Source organism: Cetorhinus maximus, chromosome 6 (assembly GCF_964194155.1).
Source record: "Cetorhinus maximus chromosome 6, sCetMax3.hap1.1, whole genome shotgun sequence".
NCBI classification, from domain to species: Eukaryota; Metazoa; Chordata; class Chondrichthyes; order Lamniformes; family Cetorhinidae; genus Cetorhinus; species Cetorhinus maximus.
Genome location: NC_135884.1, coordinates 19,374,842 through 19,394,835, shown reverse-complemented (window position 1 = coordinate 19,394,835; position 19,994 = coordinate 19,374,842). Strand labels below are relative to the sequence as shown.

At 43.2% G+C, this 19,994-nt stretch overlaps 1 protein-coding gene across 1 annotated transcript; it reads right to left on the bottom strand.

Annotated features, from left to right (window-relative positions):
• Positions 1-8,286: 8,286 nt before the first annotated feature.
• Positions 8,287-19,056, bottom strand: uqcc5 (ubiquinol-cytochrome c reductase complex assembly factor 5). The gene is made up of 2 exons (XM_078543318.1): positions 18,352-19,056; positions 8,287-8,450 (listed from the first exon to the last, which is right to left on the bottom strand). Exons 1-2 carry the CDS (start codon positions 18,500-18,502, stop codon positions 8,359-8,361), a joined length of 243 nt encoding a protein of 80 aa, XP_078399444.1. The 5' UTR covers positions 18,503-19,056; the 3' UTR covers positions 8,287-8,358.
• Positions 19,057-19,994: the final 938 nt, after the last annotated feature.

The following is a 19,994-nucleotide window of genomic DNA, read 5'->3' as shown; positions in this document are numbered from 1 at the left end:
AGGTTAGTTAACAAAATTGAGGCTCATGGAATAGGAGAGTCAGTGTCAGTTTGGATAAAAAAAAAGGCTTCAGGATGGAGAACAGTGAGTTGTGGCAATAGTTGTTTTTCAGAATGAAGGATGGTTGACAGTGGTGTTTCCCAAGGGCCTGTGCAAGGACCGCTGCTTTTTTGATATATATAAATGACTTGGATGTAGGAATATAAAGTAAAATATCAAAATTTGCTGATTATACTAAACTCGAAGATTTGGTGAAACAGTGAGGATGATACCAATTAACTGCAACAGGACATTGACAGGCTAGCAGAATGGGCAGATAAGCGGCAGATGGAATTTAATACAGAAAAATGTGAGGTGATAAATTTTGGCAGAAGGAATAGGGACAGGCAGTGTCGATTTAATGGCACAGTTCTGAGGGGTATGCGAGGACAGAGGGTTCGTGTGCATAGATCATTGAATGTGGCAGGACATATTGAGAAAACAATTAGCAAAGCATATGGATTTTTTGGCTTCATAAATAAAGATGTAGAATACCTGTGCAATAGCAGGGAAGCTATGCTGAGCGTGTATAAACCTCTGGTTAGGCCACAACTATAGTATTTCGTCCAGTTCTGGTTACCACACTTTGGGAAGGATGTATGGGTCCTTAAAAGGGTGCAGAGGAGATCTAACAGAATGGTTCCAGGGATGAGGAAACTTAGCTGCAAGGTTAGGTTGGAGATGTTAGGGTTGTACTCCTTAGAGCAATCAAAATTGAGGGGAGATTTTGATAGAGGTGTACAAAATATTGATATATTTAGATAAGGTGGACAGAGAGAAACTGTTCACATTAGCTGATCATACAAGGACTAGGGAACACACTTAAAGTTTTGGGAAGAGATGGAGGGGGGTTGTGGGGAAGAAATTTTATCATTGTACACAGTGGTGGAAGCAGAGGTGATCAATAATTTGAAAAGGAAATTTGGACACTTGATGCTTATGTGGCAATTTGGATATAGCAGGGGAATGGGATTGACTGAATTGTTCTACAGCGAGCTGGCATAGACTCAACGGGCTGAATGGCCTCCTTCTGTGCCGTAATGATGCAACAGCACAGAAGGAGGACCTTCAGCTTTGAAAGAACTATCCAAATAGTCCCATCCCCTTATTTTCCCATAGCCCTGCAAATTATCCCCCTTCACACAAGTATACCATTCCCTTTTGAAAGTTATTACTGAATCTGCTTCCACCAGCCTTTCAGACTGTGCATTTAAGATTATAACAAATAGATGAGTAAAACAAATTCTCTTCACTTTACCTTTGGTTTGTTTCCTAATTACCATAAATTTGTGTCCCTCTGCCACTGGAAATAGTTTCTCATTATTTATAAAAACCTTTCAGGATTTTGAACACCTCTGTTAAACCTCTCTTCTCCAAGAAGCATAAACCCCCGTTTCTCTAATCTTTCCATGCAACTGAAGTCCCGCAACCCTGGTACCATTCTAATACGTCTCCTTTACACCTTGTTTAAAACCTTGACATTGTTCCTAAAGTTTGGTGGCCAGAATTGGATATAATACTCCAGTTGGAGCCTAACCAATGATTTATAAAGGTTTGCCATAATCTCCATGCTTCTGTACACTATGCCTCTGTTTTTAAAATGAAGGATCACATATGCTTTTTTAACAATATTCTCAATTTGTCCTTCCACTTTCAAAGATTTATGTTCCGACGCCCACAGATGTCTCTATTTCTGCTTCTCCCTTAAAATTGTATCAATTCATTTATATTGTCCGAAAACCTCAGGGCTCCATAACTGGGGAGTATCCCAAAAATGCGCTGGGGAAAGCCACCCCTCCCCAGAAATCCCCATGTAAGGATTGCCCAGCAATTGCCTGGGAAGTTCAAACTTCTGTTGGGCAATTGCCCTGCATTGGAACCACTGTGATTCAAATTGCAAACTTTGGATGGTTCCAACTGTCTTACAGTAATAGTTACCCAGTCAAAGTTAGAATTAGGGGGAGGTGGTGGCATAGTGGTATTATCATTGGACTGGTAATCCAGAGTCCCAGGTTAATGCTCTGGGGACCTGGGGGAGAATTTTCTCCCCGTCGGGGGGGGTTGCGCTGGCGCAGGCTGGCGTGCAGCTGATTGGCGCCCCCAATTGGCTTGGCACTGCCATTTTACATGGGCGGGCCAATTAAGGCCCACCCAGTGTGACATGCACCCGGAAGCGCTGAGTGCTCCCTGTGCGGGCGGGGGGAGTAGGCTGAGCTGGGGAGTGCGCTCTTCCGCACATGCGCGCGAAGGAGCGCAGAAATCTTCCTGAGGCACAGAAGTGCCTCAGGGAGATTAGTTTCATGTATAAAACATTGAATAAAGGGTGACCAACCGAGGGGGTTGAATAAAGAAAGGGAGCCAGCTCATTCCCCCTCAACCGGGAGCATAACAAAATTGGGGTCATGCCCGGAAAGTTAATAATTTGGGGCATCTCGTCTGGGATCATATCAAATTGGGGGGACCTCACCTGAAGACTGGTCATAACAGTAACTGTGGGTGGAATCGCCCCAGATTTGCATTAAGTGCTGTATCGGGCAGAAGAAGCAACATTTTACCTGCTGGCTGCAATGGCGGCTTCTCACACCATATCATCCCAATTACGCTGCATTAATTATGCATTCCCGGGAAACATACTATTTTGATTGCGAGCAGGCTCTCATTAGCCCGCCATACCATCACCTCACCGCTTCCTCACGCTGGGCACCACATTGAAAGTGCATCTGCGTGCATACCTCTCAGTGCTTCCAGCCCAGGGCTGCTGCACAGAAGACATGACCCCGAAAGGCAAGGGGATTACAGCCCCCAAGTTTAGTGATGCATCCCTTGAGCACCTTTTGGACACCGTGGAGGCTGGTCATGATGTCCTCTGCAACATCACCAATCCGGCTTGGGAGGTGGTGGCAGTGGTGGTCAGTGCCAACGCCCTGCGCAGCCACCCAGTGCCGAGAAAGGACAAATAATCTCCTTCGTTTCACCAGAGTAAGTCACTCTTCTCATCACTCTCAACTTACACACTCACAAACCCATTACACATCCACAGGGATCTCACTCACTGCCAGTTCAAAGGGATTTCACTATTCACTCTCTCATGCACACTTTCATTGTTCTCATCCCGTCCGTGGGACCACTCATCACCCACACATGCCAGGCATACTTATCATCTGGCCTGACAGGCGTCCTGCTTACACTCTCTCCATCTGTATTCCTGCAGGACAAGCTGGTACACAACATATGGGAGAGGTCGCAGACTGGTGGAGAATGCCTGAAATCAAGGTCCTCACGGGCTTTGAAAATACAGCTATCCAGCCGGCAAGAATCTGAACTGTTCCTGTGCTGATGCTGAGGTCGGCAGTGCTCTACCAAGTGAGGATCCAGCAGTGCAACATCCATCGGACAACCATGCTGTGAATGATGTGTCCTTTTTCACAGGACACTGCCATGCACTATCTCTCCTTGCTTTTGCAGGCACATCTGGGAAACAGTCGAGGGGGTCCATGACCCAGATCCTCGACTCAAGCCTCGAAAGAACCTCTAATGAGGAATCTAAAGACACTTTCATTGAAGACCCATCACAGCACTCGCTCATACCCTCCACCAGCACAGAGACACGCACCTTGGTAGGATCTAGCTTTAGAGTAGCCTTGGGATCACAATCTGGTGAGCACATTGCACTGTCTGATGCACAGCAGATCGTGGCGGCAGGGGCTTCCCAGGTCATCGGCACCCGGAAGACTGCTGGAGGCCAGAAATCTGTTGAGTCCAAGTCAGATGATGAGCCTCTGGACTCGGTCATGTCTCAGTTGCTGGAGATGCAAAGGCAAGCTTGGGAACATCAGGAAAGGATGTCCGCTGCACTCCTCAGGTTTCAAGGCACAATGGAGGAGTCTGTCCGCATTCAGGCTAAGGTGACAGCGCCGGCATGCCAAAGCACCGAGGTCAACACTGGTAGGATGATGGCTGCCATGGAGATCTTGGTCTAGGACATCGCTCCTGCACTGCAGCGTGGGTGGAGCTCCATCGCTGACACCATAGTTGGCCTTCAACAGTGTCAATGTGAGAGGGGTGCGGGGCAGCTCGATCTCACTCCAGCTACCCCTTCTCCACAAGAATCAGCCAATGGCACTCGGGCACCCATTGGGAGGAGGGTCAGTAGGTGCCATCCCTCCAGATGACTCTGAGACTGTCCAGACCATCCGAATCCCATCCTCCTGTGACATCAGCAGCTCCAGCTCCACAGGCCAAGGAGGGTGCCACTGCCACACAGCAGGACCCTGAAAGCAGGCCGAGGCCCTCCAGGTCTCGGTCCTCAAGAGGATGCCCGCCAAGGTCAACATAGACAGGGCGTCGCAGTCAGCAGGCTGCCTCCACCTCCGCTGTGGATATCTGGGGAGCTTCAAGATGTAGTGGCAGAGTTAGGAAGGTTAAGAAGTTGTAGTTGCACAGCATGGGCACGGGTATTAATCACTTGTACATGCTGTACATACTTGTACATTCATCATTTGTAAATAAGCTCCAAAGAATGTCTCCCTGCCTATGGCTTCTTGTTCTGATGAGCAGTGTTCGTGTCACTCAGATATGAAACCTTAGTTCCTGCACAAGATAAAGGCAGGTGTCTCAGTCCAAGGCCTCTTCCCAGTGCTTTGTGCAGCCTTCAGACAAAGGTGATGGTCCGGCCTCACATTCCAGGACACATTACTGATGCCTGCGCCTCAACGGTGCTTATCATTGCTGCCAGAATGTGGTGGGCAGGCATCACAGAGTGCCATCATTCTCTCTGTGTGCTCTCAGCACCTTTAAGGCAGGTCTGGCACCCATCTCGTCAGCATCTGTAGCCAGTGACCCTGTGCTCCTGAAAGGGTCAGGTGCTGAAGGCATCAGATGGATAAAGGATCAGGTGCATTTAAAGTTTCGTGGCTGCATCTTCATGATATTAGTCATGAGATTAGTCAAAAAGAAAAGGGAAGCATTTGTAAGGGCTAGAAGGCTGGGAACAGATGAAGCCCGTGGAGAATATAAAGAAAGTAGGAAGAAACTTAAGCAAGGAGTCAGGAGGGCTAAAAGAGGTCATGAAAAGTCATTGGCAACCAGGATTAAGGAAAATTCCAAGGCCTTTTATACATATGTAAAAAGCAAGAGGGTAGCCAGGGAAAGGGTAGGCCCACTCAGGGACAGAGGTGGGAACCTGTGTGGAGCCAGAAGAAATGGGAGAGATACTAAATGAGCACTTCTCATCAGTATTCACCAAAGAGGACTTAGCGGTCGATTTGTCTAGGGAAGAGTGTGTAGATAGCCTGGATCATGTTGAGATCAAAAAAGAGGTGTTAGGCGTCTTGAAGAATATTAAGGTGGATAAGTCCCCAGGGCCAGATGGGATCTGCCCCAGAGTACTGAGGGAGGCAAGGGAGGAGATTGCTGGGGCCTTGACAGAAATCTTTGTATCCTCACTGGCTACGGGTGAGGTCCCAGAGGACTGGAGAATGGCCAATGTTGTTCCATTGTTTAAGAAGGGTAGCAGGGATAATCCAGGAAATTACAGGCCGGTGAGCCTTACGTCAATGGTAGGGAAATTATTGGAGAAGATTCTTAGTGACAGGATTTACTACCATTTGGAAGCAAATGGGTGTATTAGTGAGAGGCAGCATGGTTTTGTGAAGGGGAGGTCATGTCTCACTAACTTGATCGAGTTTTTCGAGGAAGTGACAAAGATGATTGACGATGGAAGGGCAGTGGATGTTATCTACGTGGATTTCAGTAAGGCCTTTGACAAGGTCCCTCATGGCAGACTGGTACAGAAGGTAAAGTTGCATGGGATCAGAGGTGAGCTGGCAAGATGGATACAGAATTGGCTTGGTCATAGAAGACAGAGAGTAGCAGTGGAAGGGTGCTTTTCTGAATGGAGAGCTGTGACTAGTGGTGTTCCACAGGGATTAGTGCTGGGACCTTTGCTGTTTGTAGTATACATAAATGATTTGGAGGAAAATGTAACTGGGCTAATTAGTAAGTTTGCAGATGACACTAAGGTTGGAGGAGTTGCAGATAGTGAAGAGGATTGTCAAAGTTTACAACGGGATATAGATCGGTTGGAGACTTGGGCGGAGAAATGGGAGATGGAGTTTAATCCGGACAAATGCGAGGTAATGTATTTTGGAAGGTCTAATACAGGTAGGAATTATACAGTAAATGGCAGAACCCTTAAGTGTATCGACAGGCAGAGGGATCTGGGTGTACAGGTCCACAGGTCACTGAAAGTGGCAACGCAGGTGGATAAGGTAATCAGGAAGGCATATGGCATGCTTGCCTTCATCGGCAGGGGCATTGAGTATAAAAGTTGGGAAGTCATGCTGCAGCTGTATAGAAGCTTGGTTGGGCCACACTTGGAGTATTGCGTGCAATTCTGGTCGCCACATTACCAGAAGGATATGGAGGTGTTGGAGAGGGTGCAGAGGAGGTTTACCAGGATGCTGTCTGGTCTGGAAGTTATTACTATGAGGAGAGGTTGGAGAAACTCGGATTGTTCTCACTAGAGCGACGGAGATTGAGGGGCGACTTGATAGAAGTTTACAAAATTATGAGTGGCATGGACAGAGTAGATAGTCAGGATGGAAGAGTCAATTACTAGGGGACATAGATTTAAAGTGAGAGGAGAAAACTTTAGAGGAGATGTGCGGGGCAAGTTTTTTACGCAGAGGGTAGTGAGTGTCTGGAATTCGCTGCCAGCGGAGGTGGTGGAAGCAGGTACGATAGTGGTGTTTAAGAGGCAGCTTGACAAATACATGAATAGGATGAGAATAGAGGGATACGGACCCCGGAAGTGCAAAATGTTTTAGTTTGACAGGCAATATGATCGGCGCAGGCTTGGAGGGCTGAAGGGCCTGTTCCTGCGCTGTACTTTTCTTTGTTCTTTGATATGACCCTGATCACAAACCCCGAGCGAGCTGCCCTCGGCCAGACAGGCGTCAAACATTCACAGAGGCTATGTGAAGGTCTATGGGGTGTCCTCACTGCATGTTGTCATCATCCTCTTGGAACAGTGTGGCTATTAGGGTCTCTGCTGCATCTCCATGACAGGAGCCTTATCACAGAGTATATGTGCACTGCCATTAGCCAGATTGGAGTCAAATGTTCACAGATGCAATGTGAGGATCTATGGTGTCACCTCATGGTGTCACAAAAAAGTTTGTGCACTCCACTCCTTGAAGCAATGTGCAAAGATGGTCTCCTGATCTAACAGCACGTTCTCCAACTACCATATTTGAAAATCACTGGACAATAACGCTGTTAATTCATTCACAAAAAAATTATCTTAGAAACATACAGAATAAGTTACACTGTAATTTTAACACAAAAGACAGAACTATATTTACCAGGTATGCAGAAACATTTCTAGAATTAGATAATAGAAGCAAGTTACAAAGAATCTATAGCACAGAAACAGGCTATGCGGCCACAAAATTAAGGAAAAGGCGACGGAACACTTATGCGCCCAAGTGCTCCCCTCTAATTACCTCTTCCTATCCTAACTCCATTGCCCTCCATTCTTTTCTCCCTCAGTTATGCATCAAGCCTCCCTTAAATGTACTAATGCTATCTGCTTCAACCACTCCGAGTGGAAAATATTCCACATTCTCACCACTCTGTGTAAAGAAATTCTTCATAAATTCTTTATTTCATTTGCTAGTGGCTACCTTATATTTATGCTCCCTTGCTCTGCACCATTTGGTTCAGCTCAGTTAGTGGCACTCCTCTGAGTCAAATAGTTGAGGCTTCAAGTCCTATTTGAGGAGATGAATGCTAGATTTAACCTGATATTGTGGTGATAACCTGGGAGAATGTGTGATGCTGAAGGTGCTATCTTTTGGACAAGATAGTCAACTGAGTGCCTCTACAGGTGGAACCAAAATGGACAATGAAATTACACAAGAAGCAGGGAGTCCTGATCAACATTTCTCCTCCAACATCAAGAAATACAAATTCAGTTGTTGCTTATCTTGCTTGCTGTGTGTAAGATCTTGCTATTTGCATATTGCTACATAACATTATGACTGACCATACTTCAAACACAAATTGTCAAGTGCTAAGGAAAATCCTGAGGGTGTGATGAGGTGCTATATAAAACATAAGTTCTTTAATTTAACTGACTCAATTTAATGCAATTTAAACAAGAGATCATGAAATGCTACATTTTTTTCAAAAACATGCTGTATGTTCATTATAAAGCGAGTTCATTATAAAAATCTCAGGAAGATATTGATTTTAAAAAGGAAATAGTTTAATGGTCTCGTTATTCAGAAGGCAATTAGCTAATTATTTATAAGTGACTTATTTGGAAGGCAGCTGATTTTCAGATGTTGACAGTTCTTCTAATGGCTGCTGGTACTGTCGTTCAGAACGTTTTCTTCGGTACACATCATCTAGAAAGACAACAAAATCAATGAGTCCAGAGAAAGAAGTAAATTTGAAGCATTTAAAAATTAATACACACCACAGTCCATATTCATTTCATGTGGGACGATTTCAGCTAGACAGCAGACTTTCAATCCCAACCCAAGATGTCGGGTGAGTTGAGTTGTAAGGTGTTGTGCCTTTGTTTGCCTTGGGAAAATGTCCATAGCATAAAATTATTCATAACTCATCAATTATGGCAGTGATGTGAAACCAAATTAATGTAAGAAAAATATCAGCAATGAACAAAATAATGGCACCGAAAAGAGACAAACCCCCAGGATTTTAAAAGAATTACAATATTACACCCATGTTCAAAAAAGAATGCAAGAATAAACTAAATAACCACAGACCTGCCAGTTTAACCTCGGTTGTGGGAAAGTATTAGAAATGTTAATTTGGGACAAATTAACAGTTGCTTGGACAGTTGTGGATTCATTAAGGAAAGCCAGCAAGGATATGTTGAGAGCAATTGTGTTTAACTAACTTGATTTTTTTTTATATATTGAGGATAATGCAGTTGGTATGGTATACATGCACTTCCAATTGGCGTTTGACAAAATGCCACACAATAAGCTTGCCAGCAAAATTGAAACTCGTGGAATAAAGGGACAGTGGAAGCATGGATACAAAGTTGGCTGACCAACAGGGAGCAGACAATGTGGTGAATGGTAATATTTCAAACTGAAAGAAAGTACACAAAAGGATTCCCCTAGGGTTGCTACTAGACCACTGCTTGTATTGATATATATTGATGACCTGGCATTGGGTGTGCAGGGGACAATTTCAAGTTTGAAGATGACATAAAACTTGGAAGTATTGTGAACTGTGAGGAGGATAGTAATGGACTTCAAGAGGGCACAAACAGGTTAGTAGAATGGGCGGACATGTAGCAGATGAAATTTAATGCAGAAGTGTCCGAAATGATATATTTTGGTAGAAAGAAACAAGGAAGAACAAGGAGATGCAATATAAAAGAAGCGATAAAATTCTAAAAGGGGTGCACAAACAGAGAAACATGGGTCTATATGTGCACACACCATTGAAGGTGGCAGGGCGGGTTGAGAATGTTTAAAAGGGCATATAAATAGAGGCATAGAGTACAAAAGCAAGGAAGTTATGATGAGTCTCAACTCGAGTATTTTGTCCAATTCTGGGCCCTGGAATTTAGGAAGGATGTGAAGGCTTTCAAGAGGGTGCAGAAAAGATTCATGAGAATGGTTACAGGAATAAAGGGCTTCAGTCACATGGATATATTGGAGAACCTGGTCTTATTCTCCTTAGAGAAGGTTGAGAGGACATTTGATAGAGATGTTTAAAATCATGAGGGTTCTGGACAAAGTAGATAGAAAGGAACTGTTCCCATAGGCAGAAGGGTCGAGAAACAGGGGACACAATTTTAAGGTCTTTGGCAAAAAAATTAATGATGGCCCGAGGAAATTTTTTTCTGCAGCAAATCGATCTGGAATGCACTACCCGAGAGTGTAGTAGAGGTGGATTCAATTGTGGCTTTCAAAAGGGAATTGGATAAACACCTGAAAAGCAAGTATTTGAAGGGCTACAGGGAGAGTGGTACTAGCTGAGTTGCTCTTGCAGAGAGCAAACACACGGCAGGCTGAATGGCCTCTTTCTGTGATTTAACCATACTATGATTCTATGAAGTAGGCAAAAGTGTTGTATATGTCCTTTCTATAATCTTCCAAGGTTCTCTCAATTCAGGGAATATTCCCTTTAGCCACAACCAACGGATCAGATCAAAGCTCTGCAGTGCTGCCATATCCAGTCGTGAATGATGATGGACAATTAAACAGCTAACAGGAGAAGGAGGTTCCACAAATATCCCCATCCTCAATGATGGGAGAGCCCAGTACATCTGTGCAAAAGATAAGGCTGAAGCATTTGTAACAATCTTCAGCCAGAAGTGCTGAGTGCATGATCCACAAAAAAGACAATGCCAACCCAGCCAATTACCGTTCCATCAGTCTACTCTCATAAGAACATAAGAAATAGGAGCAGTGTGCCATTTGGCCCCTCAAGCCTGCCCCGCCATTCAATAAGATCATGGCTGATCTGCCCCAGGCTTCAACTCCTCCATCGTTAGCAAAGTAATGTAAAGTGTCATCAACAATGCTATCAAGCGGCACTTACTCAGCAATAACCTGCTCACGGACACACAGTTTGGGTTTCTCCAGGGCCACAGTATTTTGCTTCATTACAGCCTTAGTGCAAACATGGACAAAAGGGCTTAACTCAAGAGGTGAGGTGAGAGTGACTGCCCTTGACATCAAGGCAGCATTTAACCAAGTGTGGCATCAAGGAGCCCTGGCAAAACTTGAGTCAATGGATATCAGGGGAAACTTCCCACTGGTTGGAGTCATACCTAGCACAAAGGAAAATGGTGTGATTGTTGGAGGACAATCATTTCAGTCTCAGGACATCACTGCATGAGTTCCTCAGGGTAATGTCCTAGGTCCAACCATCTTCAGCTACTTCATCAACGACCTTCCCTCCATCATAAGGTCAGAAGTGGGGATGTTCGCTGGTGACTGCACAATGTTCAGCACTATTCATGACTTCTCAGATACTGAAGCAATCTGTGCCCATATGCAGCAAGACCTACAACATTCAGACTTGACTGACAAGTGGCAAGTAACATTCACGCCACCCAAGTGCCAGACAATGACCATCTCCAACAAGAGAGAATCCAACTATCTACCCTTGACATTCAATGGCATTACCATCACTGAATCCCCCCTATCAACATCCTGGGGGTTACCATTCACCAGAAACTGAACTGGACCTGCCATACAAATACTGTGGCTACAAGACCAGGTCAGAGGCTGGGACTTCTGCAGAGCGTAACTCATCTCCTGACTCCCCAAAGCCTGTCCAACATCTACAAGGCATGAGCCAGAAGTGTGATGGAATACCCTCCACTTGCCTGGATGAGTGCGGCTCCAACAACAGTCAAGAAGCTCAACACCACCTAGGACAAAGCAGCCCACTTGATTGGCACCGCATCCACCACCTTCAACATTCACTCCCTCCACCACCATCGTACAGTGACAGCAGTGTGTACCGTCTACAAGATGCACTGCAGCAACTCATCAAGGCCCCTTCGATAGCACCTTCTAAACCTGCGACCTTTACCACCCACAAAGAGAAGGACAGCAGATGTATGAGAACACTACCACCTGACTTGGAACTATATCGCCGTCCCTTCACTGTTGCTGGTCAAAATCCGGGAACTCCCTCCCTAACAGCACTATGAGTGTACCTATACCCTGACTGCAGTGGTTCAAGAAGCAGCTCACCGCCACCTTTTCAAGGACTATTAAGGATGGGCAATAAATGCTGGCCTGGCCAGCGGTGCCCACATCTCGTAAAAGAATTTTAAAAATTGGAAAACTGCACGTCACTCTGCTATTTAAGAAAGGCGACAAAGCAAAACCAGGGAATTATAGCCTATCATCTGTTGTCAGGTATTTGCTAGGCAATGGAGTGATTGAATACCTTAAAATTTTCAGCTGATCAGCGAGATCCAGCATTGATTGTAAAGGGTATGTCATGCCTGACAAATCTGACTGAATATTGAGAAGCGGTGACTCAAGTAGTGGATAGGGGAAGGTCTATGGATGTTATTTATATGGACTTCCAGAAGACATTTGATAAAGTATCTCACTGTTAGCTCAATAAAGTTGAAGTTTTAGGAATTGAAGGCAAATTATTAACCTGGTTAGGAAATTGCCTGTGTGGCAGGAGAGACAGTAGAGATAATTGGCAGGTGCTCCAATTTGCAGAATATGACTAGATGTGTCCAGCAAGAATCTGTTGGGGCCTCAAGCATTCATTGTATTTATTAACAACCTAGATGATGGGATAGGAAATATCCCAATTTGGTGATGACACAAAGATTGTGTCAATCACAAAGCATTATAAGCAGTGTAGATGGAAGCATAACATTACAAAGATATAAATTAATAGATTAAATGAATGGGCAAAACTGTGGCAAGTGGATTTTAATAGCAAATGTGAGGCTATCCACTTTGGACCTAAAAAGGATAGAACAGGATACTTTCTAAATGGTGAAAAGCTAGAAGCAGTGGAGGTCCAAAAATACTTGAGGGTCCAGGTAGATAATTAAAACAACATGACCAGGTAGAGAAAATAATCAAAAGGCTAATGGAATGCTGTCGTTTATATCTAGAGGACTAGAATTTAAGGGAGTAGAAGGCATGTTTCAACTATAAAAAAACACCCTGATTTGACAATACCTGGAATACCGAGAGCAGTTTTGGGCATCCACCTTAGCAAAGATGTACTAGCCTTGGAGCACAGTTTTACCAGAATAATAAGAGCTCCAAGGATTAAATTACAGGGAGAGATTATACAAATTAATTCCTTAATATTTTGGAGGTTACAAGGTGATTTGATTGAAGTTTTCAAGATATTGAGAGGAACAAATGGGATAGAATAGGGAATTATTTCCACTATCTGGGAGTCTAGGACTGGGGCATAGTCTAAAAGTTAGAGCCAGGCTTTTCAGGAGTGAAATTAGAAAACACTTCTACATGCAAATGGTGGAGCAATTTGGAACTCTATATCACAAATGAACTAGATCAAACTAAATCTGAAAATAATAGATTTTGAATAGAGTTTTTGTATTAAGGAATTATGGGGCAAAGGTGGGTATATGGAGTTAGGTTGCAGATCAGCCAGGGTCTCATTGAATGGTGGGACAGGTTCAAGGGGCTAAATGGACTACTCCTATTCCTGTGTTCCTATTTTGGTGTGAATGGCAATTCTAATGGTAAGAGAGAACAGGTCAAAATTTGTTTTCAACTATTGCAGACATGTCTGGTTATGGTAATGTTTTCCATAGAGGCTTGACTCATTAGAGGTGTTGTTTTCACATTTAATCAACCCCCACTACCACCAAAGGATGGCAGCCACAAGTTAATAATGATAAATGCAGACCTGAGGCCCATCTAGACAGATGACATACCAGTAACTCTCAAGACTAACATGGTAAGCAGAACACCTCAAAATGTGTATGTATTGTTACTGGCCTCTTGGCATGTCTTTTGACTGAATTACACACCAAGATTTTTTACCCACTGTATGTGTGTCAGTAACCAGAGGTTGCAATTTATGATAATTGGCAGAGGAACTAGATGGGAAAAAAGGAGAAATTTCTTCACGCAGAGGATTGTTAAGATCTGGAATATACCACCTGTAAGGATGGTGGAATCAGATTCCATGAGAACTTTCAAAAGGCACACGGCCATGTACTTCAAGAGAACTAATTTGCAGGGTTATGGAGAAAAAGATAGGGTATGGGACTAAGTTAGACAACTCTTTCAAAGAATCAACAGGAGCATGATGTGCCGAATGGCAGTCCTGTGCTGTAAGAGTCTGTTCTCAAACTGGCAAAGATTGTCTTGAGGACGAATTTGTAGAATGTATTCGGGACAGTTTTTTAGAACAGGATATTTTAGATCTGGTAATGTGTAATGAAACAGGATTAATTAATGATCTCATAGTGAAGGGTCCTTTCGGGAAGAGTGAATATAACATGACAGAATTTCAAATTCAGTTTGAAGGTAAAAAACTTGGGTCTGAAACTAGTGTCTTAAACTTAAAATGAAGGTAATTACATAGGTACGAAGACCAAGTTAGCTAAAGTGGACTGGAAAAACAGATTAAAAGGCAAGATGGTACATAAGCAGTGGTAGACATTTGAGGAGATATTTCATATTTCTGAAAGATATATTCCACATGGAAAGACTCCATGAGAAGGATGGTCCATTCATGGTTAATTGAGGAAGTTAAGAACGCTATCAAATTGAAAGAAATAAAATACAATGCTGTGAAGTTAGTGGTAGGCCAGAAAATGTTAGAAACCTGAAAAGGATGAATAAAAAAAGGGAGAAAATAGATAATGAGAGTAGCAAGAAATATAAAACAGATAGTAAGAGCTTCCACTAGTATATAAAAAGGAAGAGAGTAGCTAAAGTAAACATTAGTCCCTTAAGAGGTTAGGACTAGGGAATTAATAATTGGAAACAAGGAAACGGCAGGGACTTTGAATAAATATTTTGTATCTGTCTTCACTGTAGAGGGCATGAAAAGCACCCCAATAATAGTAGAACGCCAGCGGGGAAAAGTGGGGAGGGGGCAACTTAAAACAATCACTATCAGTAGAGAAAGTGTACTAGGAAATGTAATGGGGCTAAAGACTGACAAGTCCCTTGCATCCTTGGGTCTTTAAAAAGCTGCTGCAGAGTTGGCAGATGCATTGGTTGTAATCTTCCAAAATTCCTTATATTCGGGAAAGATCCTAGTGGATTGGAAAACCAAAAATGTTACACTCCTATTCAAAAAGAGGGAGACAGAAAGCAGGAAACTATAGGCCAATTAACCAAACATCTGTCATTGGGAAAATGCTGGAACCTTTTATTAAGGAACTGGTAGCAGGGCATTGTTGTGAAAAGTCTAAATTCATGGTTCATTTGTTGGAGGAATATAACCTATAGTTTTGAGGAAATTAAATTTGTAAATGTAAGGTAATTGAAACTCCTGAATTCAGAAGTTGATAGATGATCCAAGGTATTTGCACATCAAAGGACCTTCCATGTGTACTTACAGGTCAGGGTTTGAAGGTTGAGAGCCATAAAACAGGAGCCATTTAGCTGGGGAATTTAAGACATTAAGTTTGAGGAGAATTGCCCTGCCTTCGTTAGAGATGTGAATTATTCATGTAATTTCCCAGATCAAGGAAAGGTTGAAAAAAACTGGTAAGCAAGAGGTGTTAAAATATCCATATACTTGTCAAATCAAATGACAAATTTGGGAATTGAAATTAATTAGTAGCAATCTCTATCTGGGACATTTCCAGGAATGCCCCATTGCTATGGGGATAGATTACAGGAAGGCAGTCTGGTGTATTGGGTTTATCGCTGTGTTTTCTCAAAGAAACAGGCCAGAAAGAGAGAGAGAAAGCTGCCAGCAGTGGGTGCTTGGAAACAGCTGAGACCAGTAGCAAAGGGCTATCAGAAATAAGAGAGTTTTCTGATTTTAAAGTCACTGAGCAAGAAAACAATAATGCTTGAGCTGGGATGTCCACAATCGTGAGGTGCTTAAAGAGAATTGGAGGGTCGCTTAGCTGAAGGTTGATGGAACAACCCAAAGAAATCTCATAGCTCAGAGAATTGCAGAAACACTCAGGAGAATCAAAATGAATTCCTAAGAGCTGTGGCACACCTTAGTTTAGTCTCAGGAGAAGTGAACAAACCCCTAAGATCCTGGAAAGTATAGGAGAACACTTGGGTGGAATTAAGTGGCCTGTTATGGTTTTCAGGTTTAAATAATAAGGGTTGTAAGAAACATGTATTTTTATTTCTGTTGGACTATTGTAAAGGATATATCTTTTTATTTTCTGCTGGACTGTGAATTAGAATTACAATGCCTACAGGTTGAAAGACATGTCCACTGGAATAGGATGAGAGATATATACAATGCTGCAGTCCTGGAACAGAGTGTGCCATGAAAGACTGGATGGTGCCGGAAAGGGGTCCTGGACCAAGGGAGTTGCCTGACAACAGCATTTTAATTCGCTCCTGACGAGGTGACCAGGGTTTTGTGTGGTAACAGTGCAGCAGAAAGCTCCTGGCCTCCAAAGAAAAAACATCTAAAAATCTCTCTTCCTCATATCTCTCTCTGAGGAAACCCCTGTAAAGAGGAAATAGGGGAAACCACTGTTAGAGGCATTGAAAAGCAAGTTCTCAACCAGTGAACTAAGTACTGAAAGTGCTGGAAGACCACCTCGTGTCATCAACAAGAACTGAAAAGAGTTTGGAAGACATTGATCAAAATCAACCCATCGAATCCTGTACTCCGGATTGGTGCTATTGAACTGCTTTATCCCACCCTTAAAATCCATGTTTTGTGTGTCTTATGTGTCTTGTGTGTCTGTGTGTGTGTGTGTGCACGTATGTAGGGATTTAAGAAGGGGGTAGAATTTAAGTTACAGTGTCAGAAGTTAGCAGTTCATATTTCTTTCTTTTGCCACTGGTTAAAGACAATTTGTTCAATAAACAGTTGTTTAGTTATTAAGTTTACAAACCTGCTGCTTGTATTCTGTTAACCTAAATTAAATAGTTAGGTAGAATTTGGGCAAATTTTTCACATTTGTCGCGACTCAGGGAACGGTGGGGTTTGATATTATGGCACAATATCCCCAGTGAGTTGTGACAGGGTTTATAAACTATAGTGTTAGGTTAGTAGTACTTGCTTTGTTTAAGCCTTGTACAGTAAAAGTTTTGTATAAAACTTAAAATCTTGTGCTGTAATTCTTTAAGTTAATAACTCAGAGTTTGAATTCCTTTTTAAAAGTTAATGGTCTCTTGAGATCATACCAATGTTTAGAAAATCAATCAGATTCAACATGGTTTTATGAAAGCAAAATTCTGTTTGACAAATTTATTAGAGTTCTTTGAGGGTGCAACAACAAGGATGGATAAAGGGGAACTCGTATATGTCGTGTATTTGATTTCTAAAAGGCATTTGATATGGCACCAAATAAAAGGTTACTACACAAGAGCCCATGGTGTTGGGGATAATATATTTGCATGGATAGAGGATTGGTTAACAGAAAACAGAGTCGGGATAATGGGTCATTTTAAGGTTGGCAACCTGTAACTAGTTGGATGCCACAGGGATCAGTGCTGGGGCCTCAACTATTTATTATCTTTATTCATGAGTGTATTGTAGTTAACTTTGCTTACAATACAAAGATAGGCAGGAAAGCAAGTTGTGAAGAGGATACAAAGAGTCTGTAAAGGGATATTGGTAGGTTGAGTGGGCAAAAAATTGGCAGATGGAGTATAATGTGGGAAATATGAGGTTATCCACTTTGATATGAATAGAGATGCAAAATATTATAGAAATGGAGACTACAGAAGCTGCAGTACAGAGGGATCTGAGTATCTTTGTACAAGAAACACAAATTTAGTATGCAGGTACAGCAAGTAATTAGGAAGAAAATTGAATGTTGGACTTTAATGCAAGGGGGAATGGAGTATAAAAGTAGGAAAGCCTTGCCATAACTATACAGGGCATTGGTGAGATATCACCTAGAATTATGTGAACAGTTTTGGTGTCCTTATTTAAGAAGGGATATGCTTGATTTGGAGGCAATTCAGAGAACATTCACTAGGTTGAGCGGTTGTCTTACGAGGAATGGTTGAGGTTGGGCTTATACTAATTTGAGTTTTCAAAGATGGGAGGTGATCTTATGGAAACATAACATATACTGAGGGAGCTTGACAGGGTAGATGCTGAGAGGATGTTTCCTCATGGGGGAAACTGGAACTAGGAGGCATAGTTTCAGAATAAGAGGTCACCCATTTAAGACGTCAATGAGGAGGCATTTCTTTTCTCAGAGGATCATGAATCTTTGGGATTCTACCCCAGATAACTGTAGAGGCCGAATCATTGAACATATCCAAGTGAGGCCAAGATGAGATCAGCCATGATCTTACTGAATGATAGAACAGCTTCCAAAGGCCGATTGGCCTACTCTCATATCTTAATGATTTTCTTAGGTATATCCCAAAAGTAGGTGGGTTTGTGATGTAAACAGCCAGAAACCCCGAAAGCAGCACCGAAGAGCAAGAATCACCCACAGATTCCCGATATCTTTCAACTGGAAATTTTGCAAGTTCAGTCCAGCTCGGGACGTATGAGCACGTTGCAAAAACAAGGTTTATCTTTACGACCTCGATGTCGCGAAGCGCTTTACAACCAAAATGAAGTACTTTTGCAGCGCAGTTACTGTGGGATACGCGGAAGTCACTCAGTTATACTTACAAAATGTTTCGTGCCCAATGCGGACGTTTATCATGATCCACTCCAGCACACCGCCCAGGACAAAGAAACAAGGCAAGAAACGGTAGATCCCTAACCGTCCCTTCCCAGGAACTACATTCAATAAGCGTTTTACCCGGGAGCTAAGCGGCATTGCTGGTTTGGTTTCAGCTCTGTGGCTGAGGATTGAGGCGGATCCGGATTCTGTGTGGCTGGGTGCAGACTCACTGGCAGATCTCTAAACCAAAGATGAGCAATGGGGCGGGGGGTGAAGCCGCAGCTTTGGGGCACCAAAACAAACGTCCTCAGCCCGTGTCCTCCCTTTCCCAGCGCCTTTTAGCCTTTGCAATCTTGACCTTTCACCGGCACGACAGCAGCAGCTAAGGACCAGCTCTCTTGTCAGTGACGGACGGTGACCACTGCTCTAGATAGAAGGGCAGGGCAAAGGGAGCCAGCGCAAAACAGCCTGGCGGTATCAATAGTGAGTATAGGTCTATCAACACACCCCACTGAAAGGTTGTCACAAAGCGCAACCGATCAGGAGGAGGACAGTTCGGGCTTAGACCGTTTCCATATCCCCCATACTGGTTTTAAATCGAGGCTGGGGCTTTCATAAATAGCTGAACTCACAACATCATGAACGGTGAGCAAAAGCCATCTTAACTCATTTGGAATCAGTAAAACAAAATTACGGCAAGCGTTTACATCTCTAAAAAGATAACTTTGTAATAGTTGCACCGTAGACCTGTTTTATTGTGAAACGCCCTCGCCAACTTTACACACAACGCATTGCAAATCATCTAAAAACTGCCGCTCTCTGACTTAACGTAGAGTTGCCAACCTCCTGGAGCCTCCAGGAATTAAAGATTAATCTTTCGGACGCTGCTGTGAACAAGCGCAGGAGAGAAACCACAGAGCCAATAAACATTAAAAAATAATTTGAACATTTATTTTCATTGAATCATTATTAAAATATTGTTTGGGGGTGTGTGGGGGAGGTGAAGCTGGTTAACAGTCAACAATCAGGTAACAAGCCGATTTACTCACTTGACATAGGAATTCCTGCAGTTTTCATCACGACTTCCTGCCTCCAACTGCTCGCCCCCAGGCATTTTCGGGAAAGCGGTGCACCAGGAGAGTGAAAATATTCTGCATCAGATGGTGCAAGTATGGCGCCAAATCAGTTGGAGGAAGGAAGTTGTGATGAAACTTTCAGGAAAACTATCAGTCAGCGTTGTTAAGCCTACAGTGAAGTAGATTTCTCCCGTTCCTATCAGTCTGACACTGTCTGGAGCAGTTTCTCCTAACAAAATATTGGGAAGACCAAAACCAATGTCTTCAGTCCCCACCGCAAACTCCATTCCATAGCCACCAACTTCATCCCTCGCTGGCAACTGACTGAGAGTGAACCAGAATGTTTACAAATTTTGCTTTCCTATTTGTCACTGAGATGAGCTTTCACCCACATATTTGCACGATCACTAAGACCATCTATTTCAATTTCTGTAACTGGGGCCCAACTCTACCCTTTCATCTGCTGGTGAATGTTTTATCCATGCCTTTGTTAGTTCTAGACTATTCTGATGACTTGACTGGCCTCCCATGTTCTATTCTCCATAAACTTGAGGTCAACCGAAACACTTCTG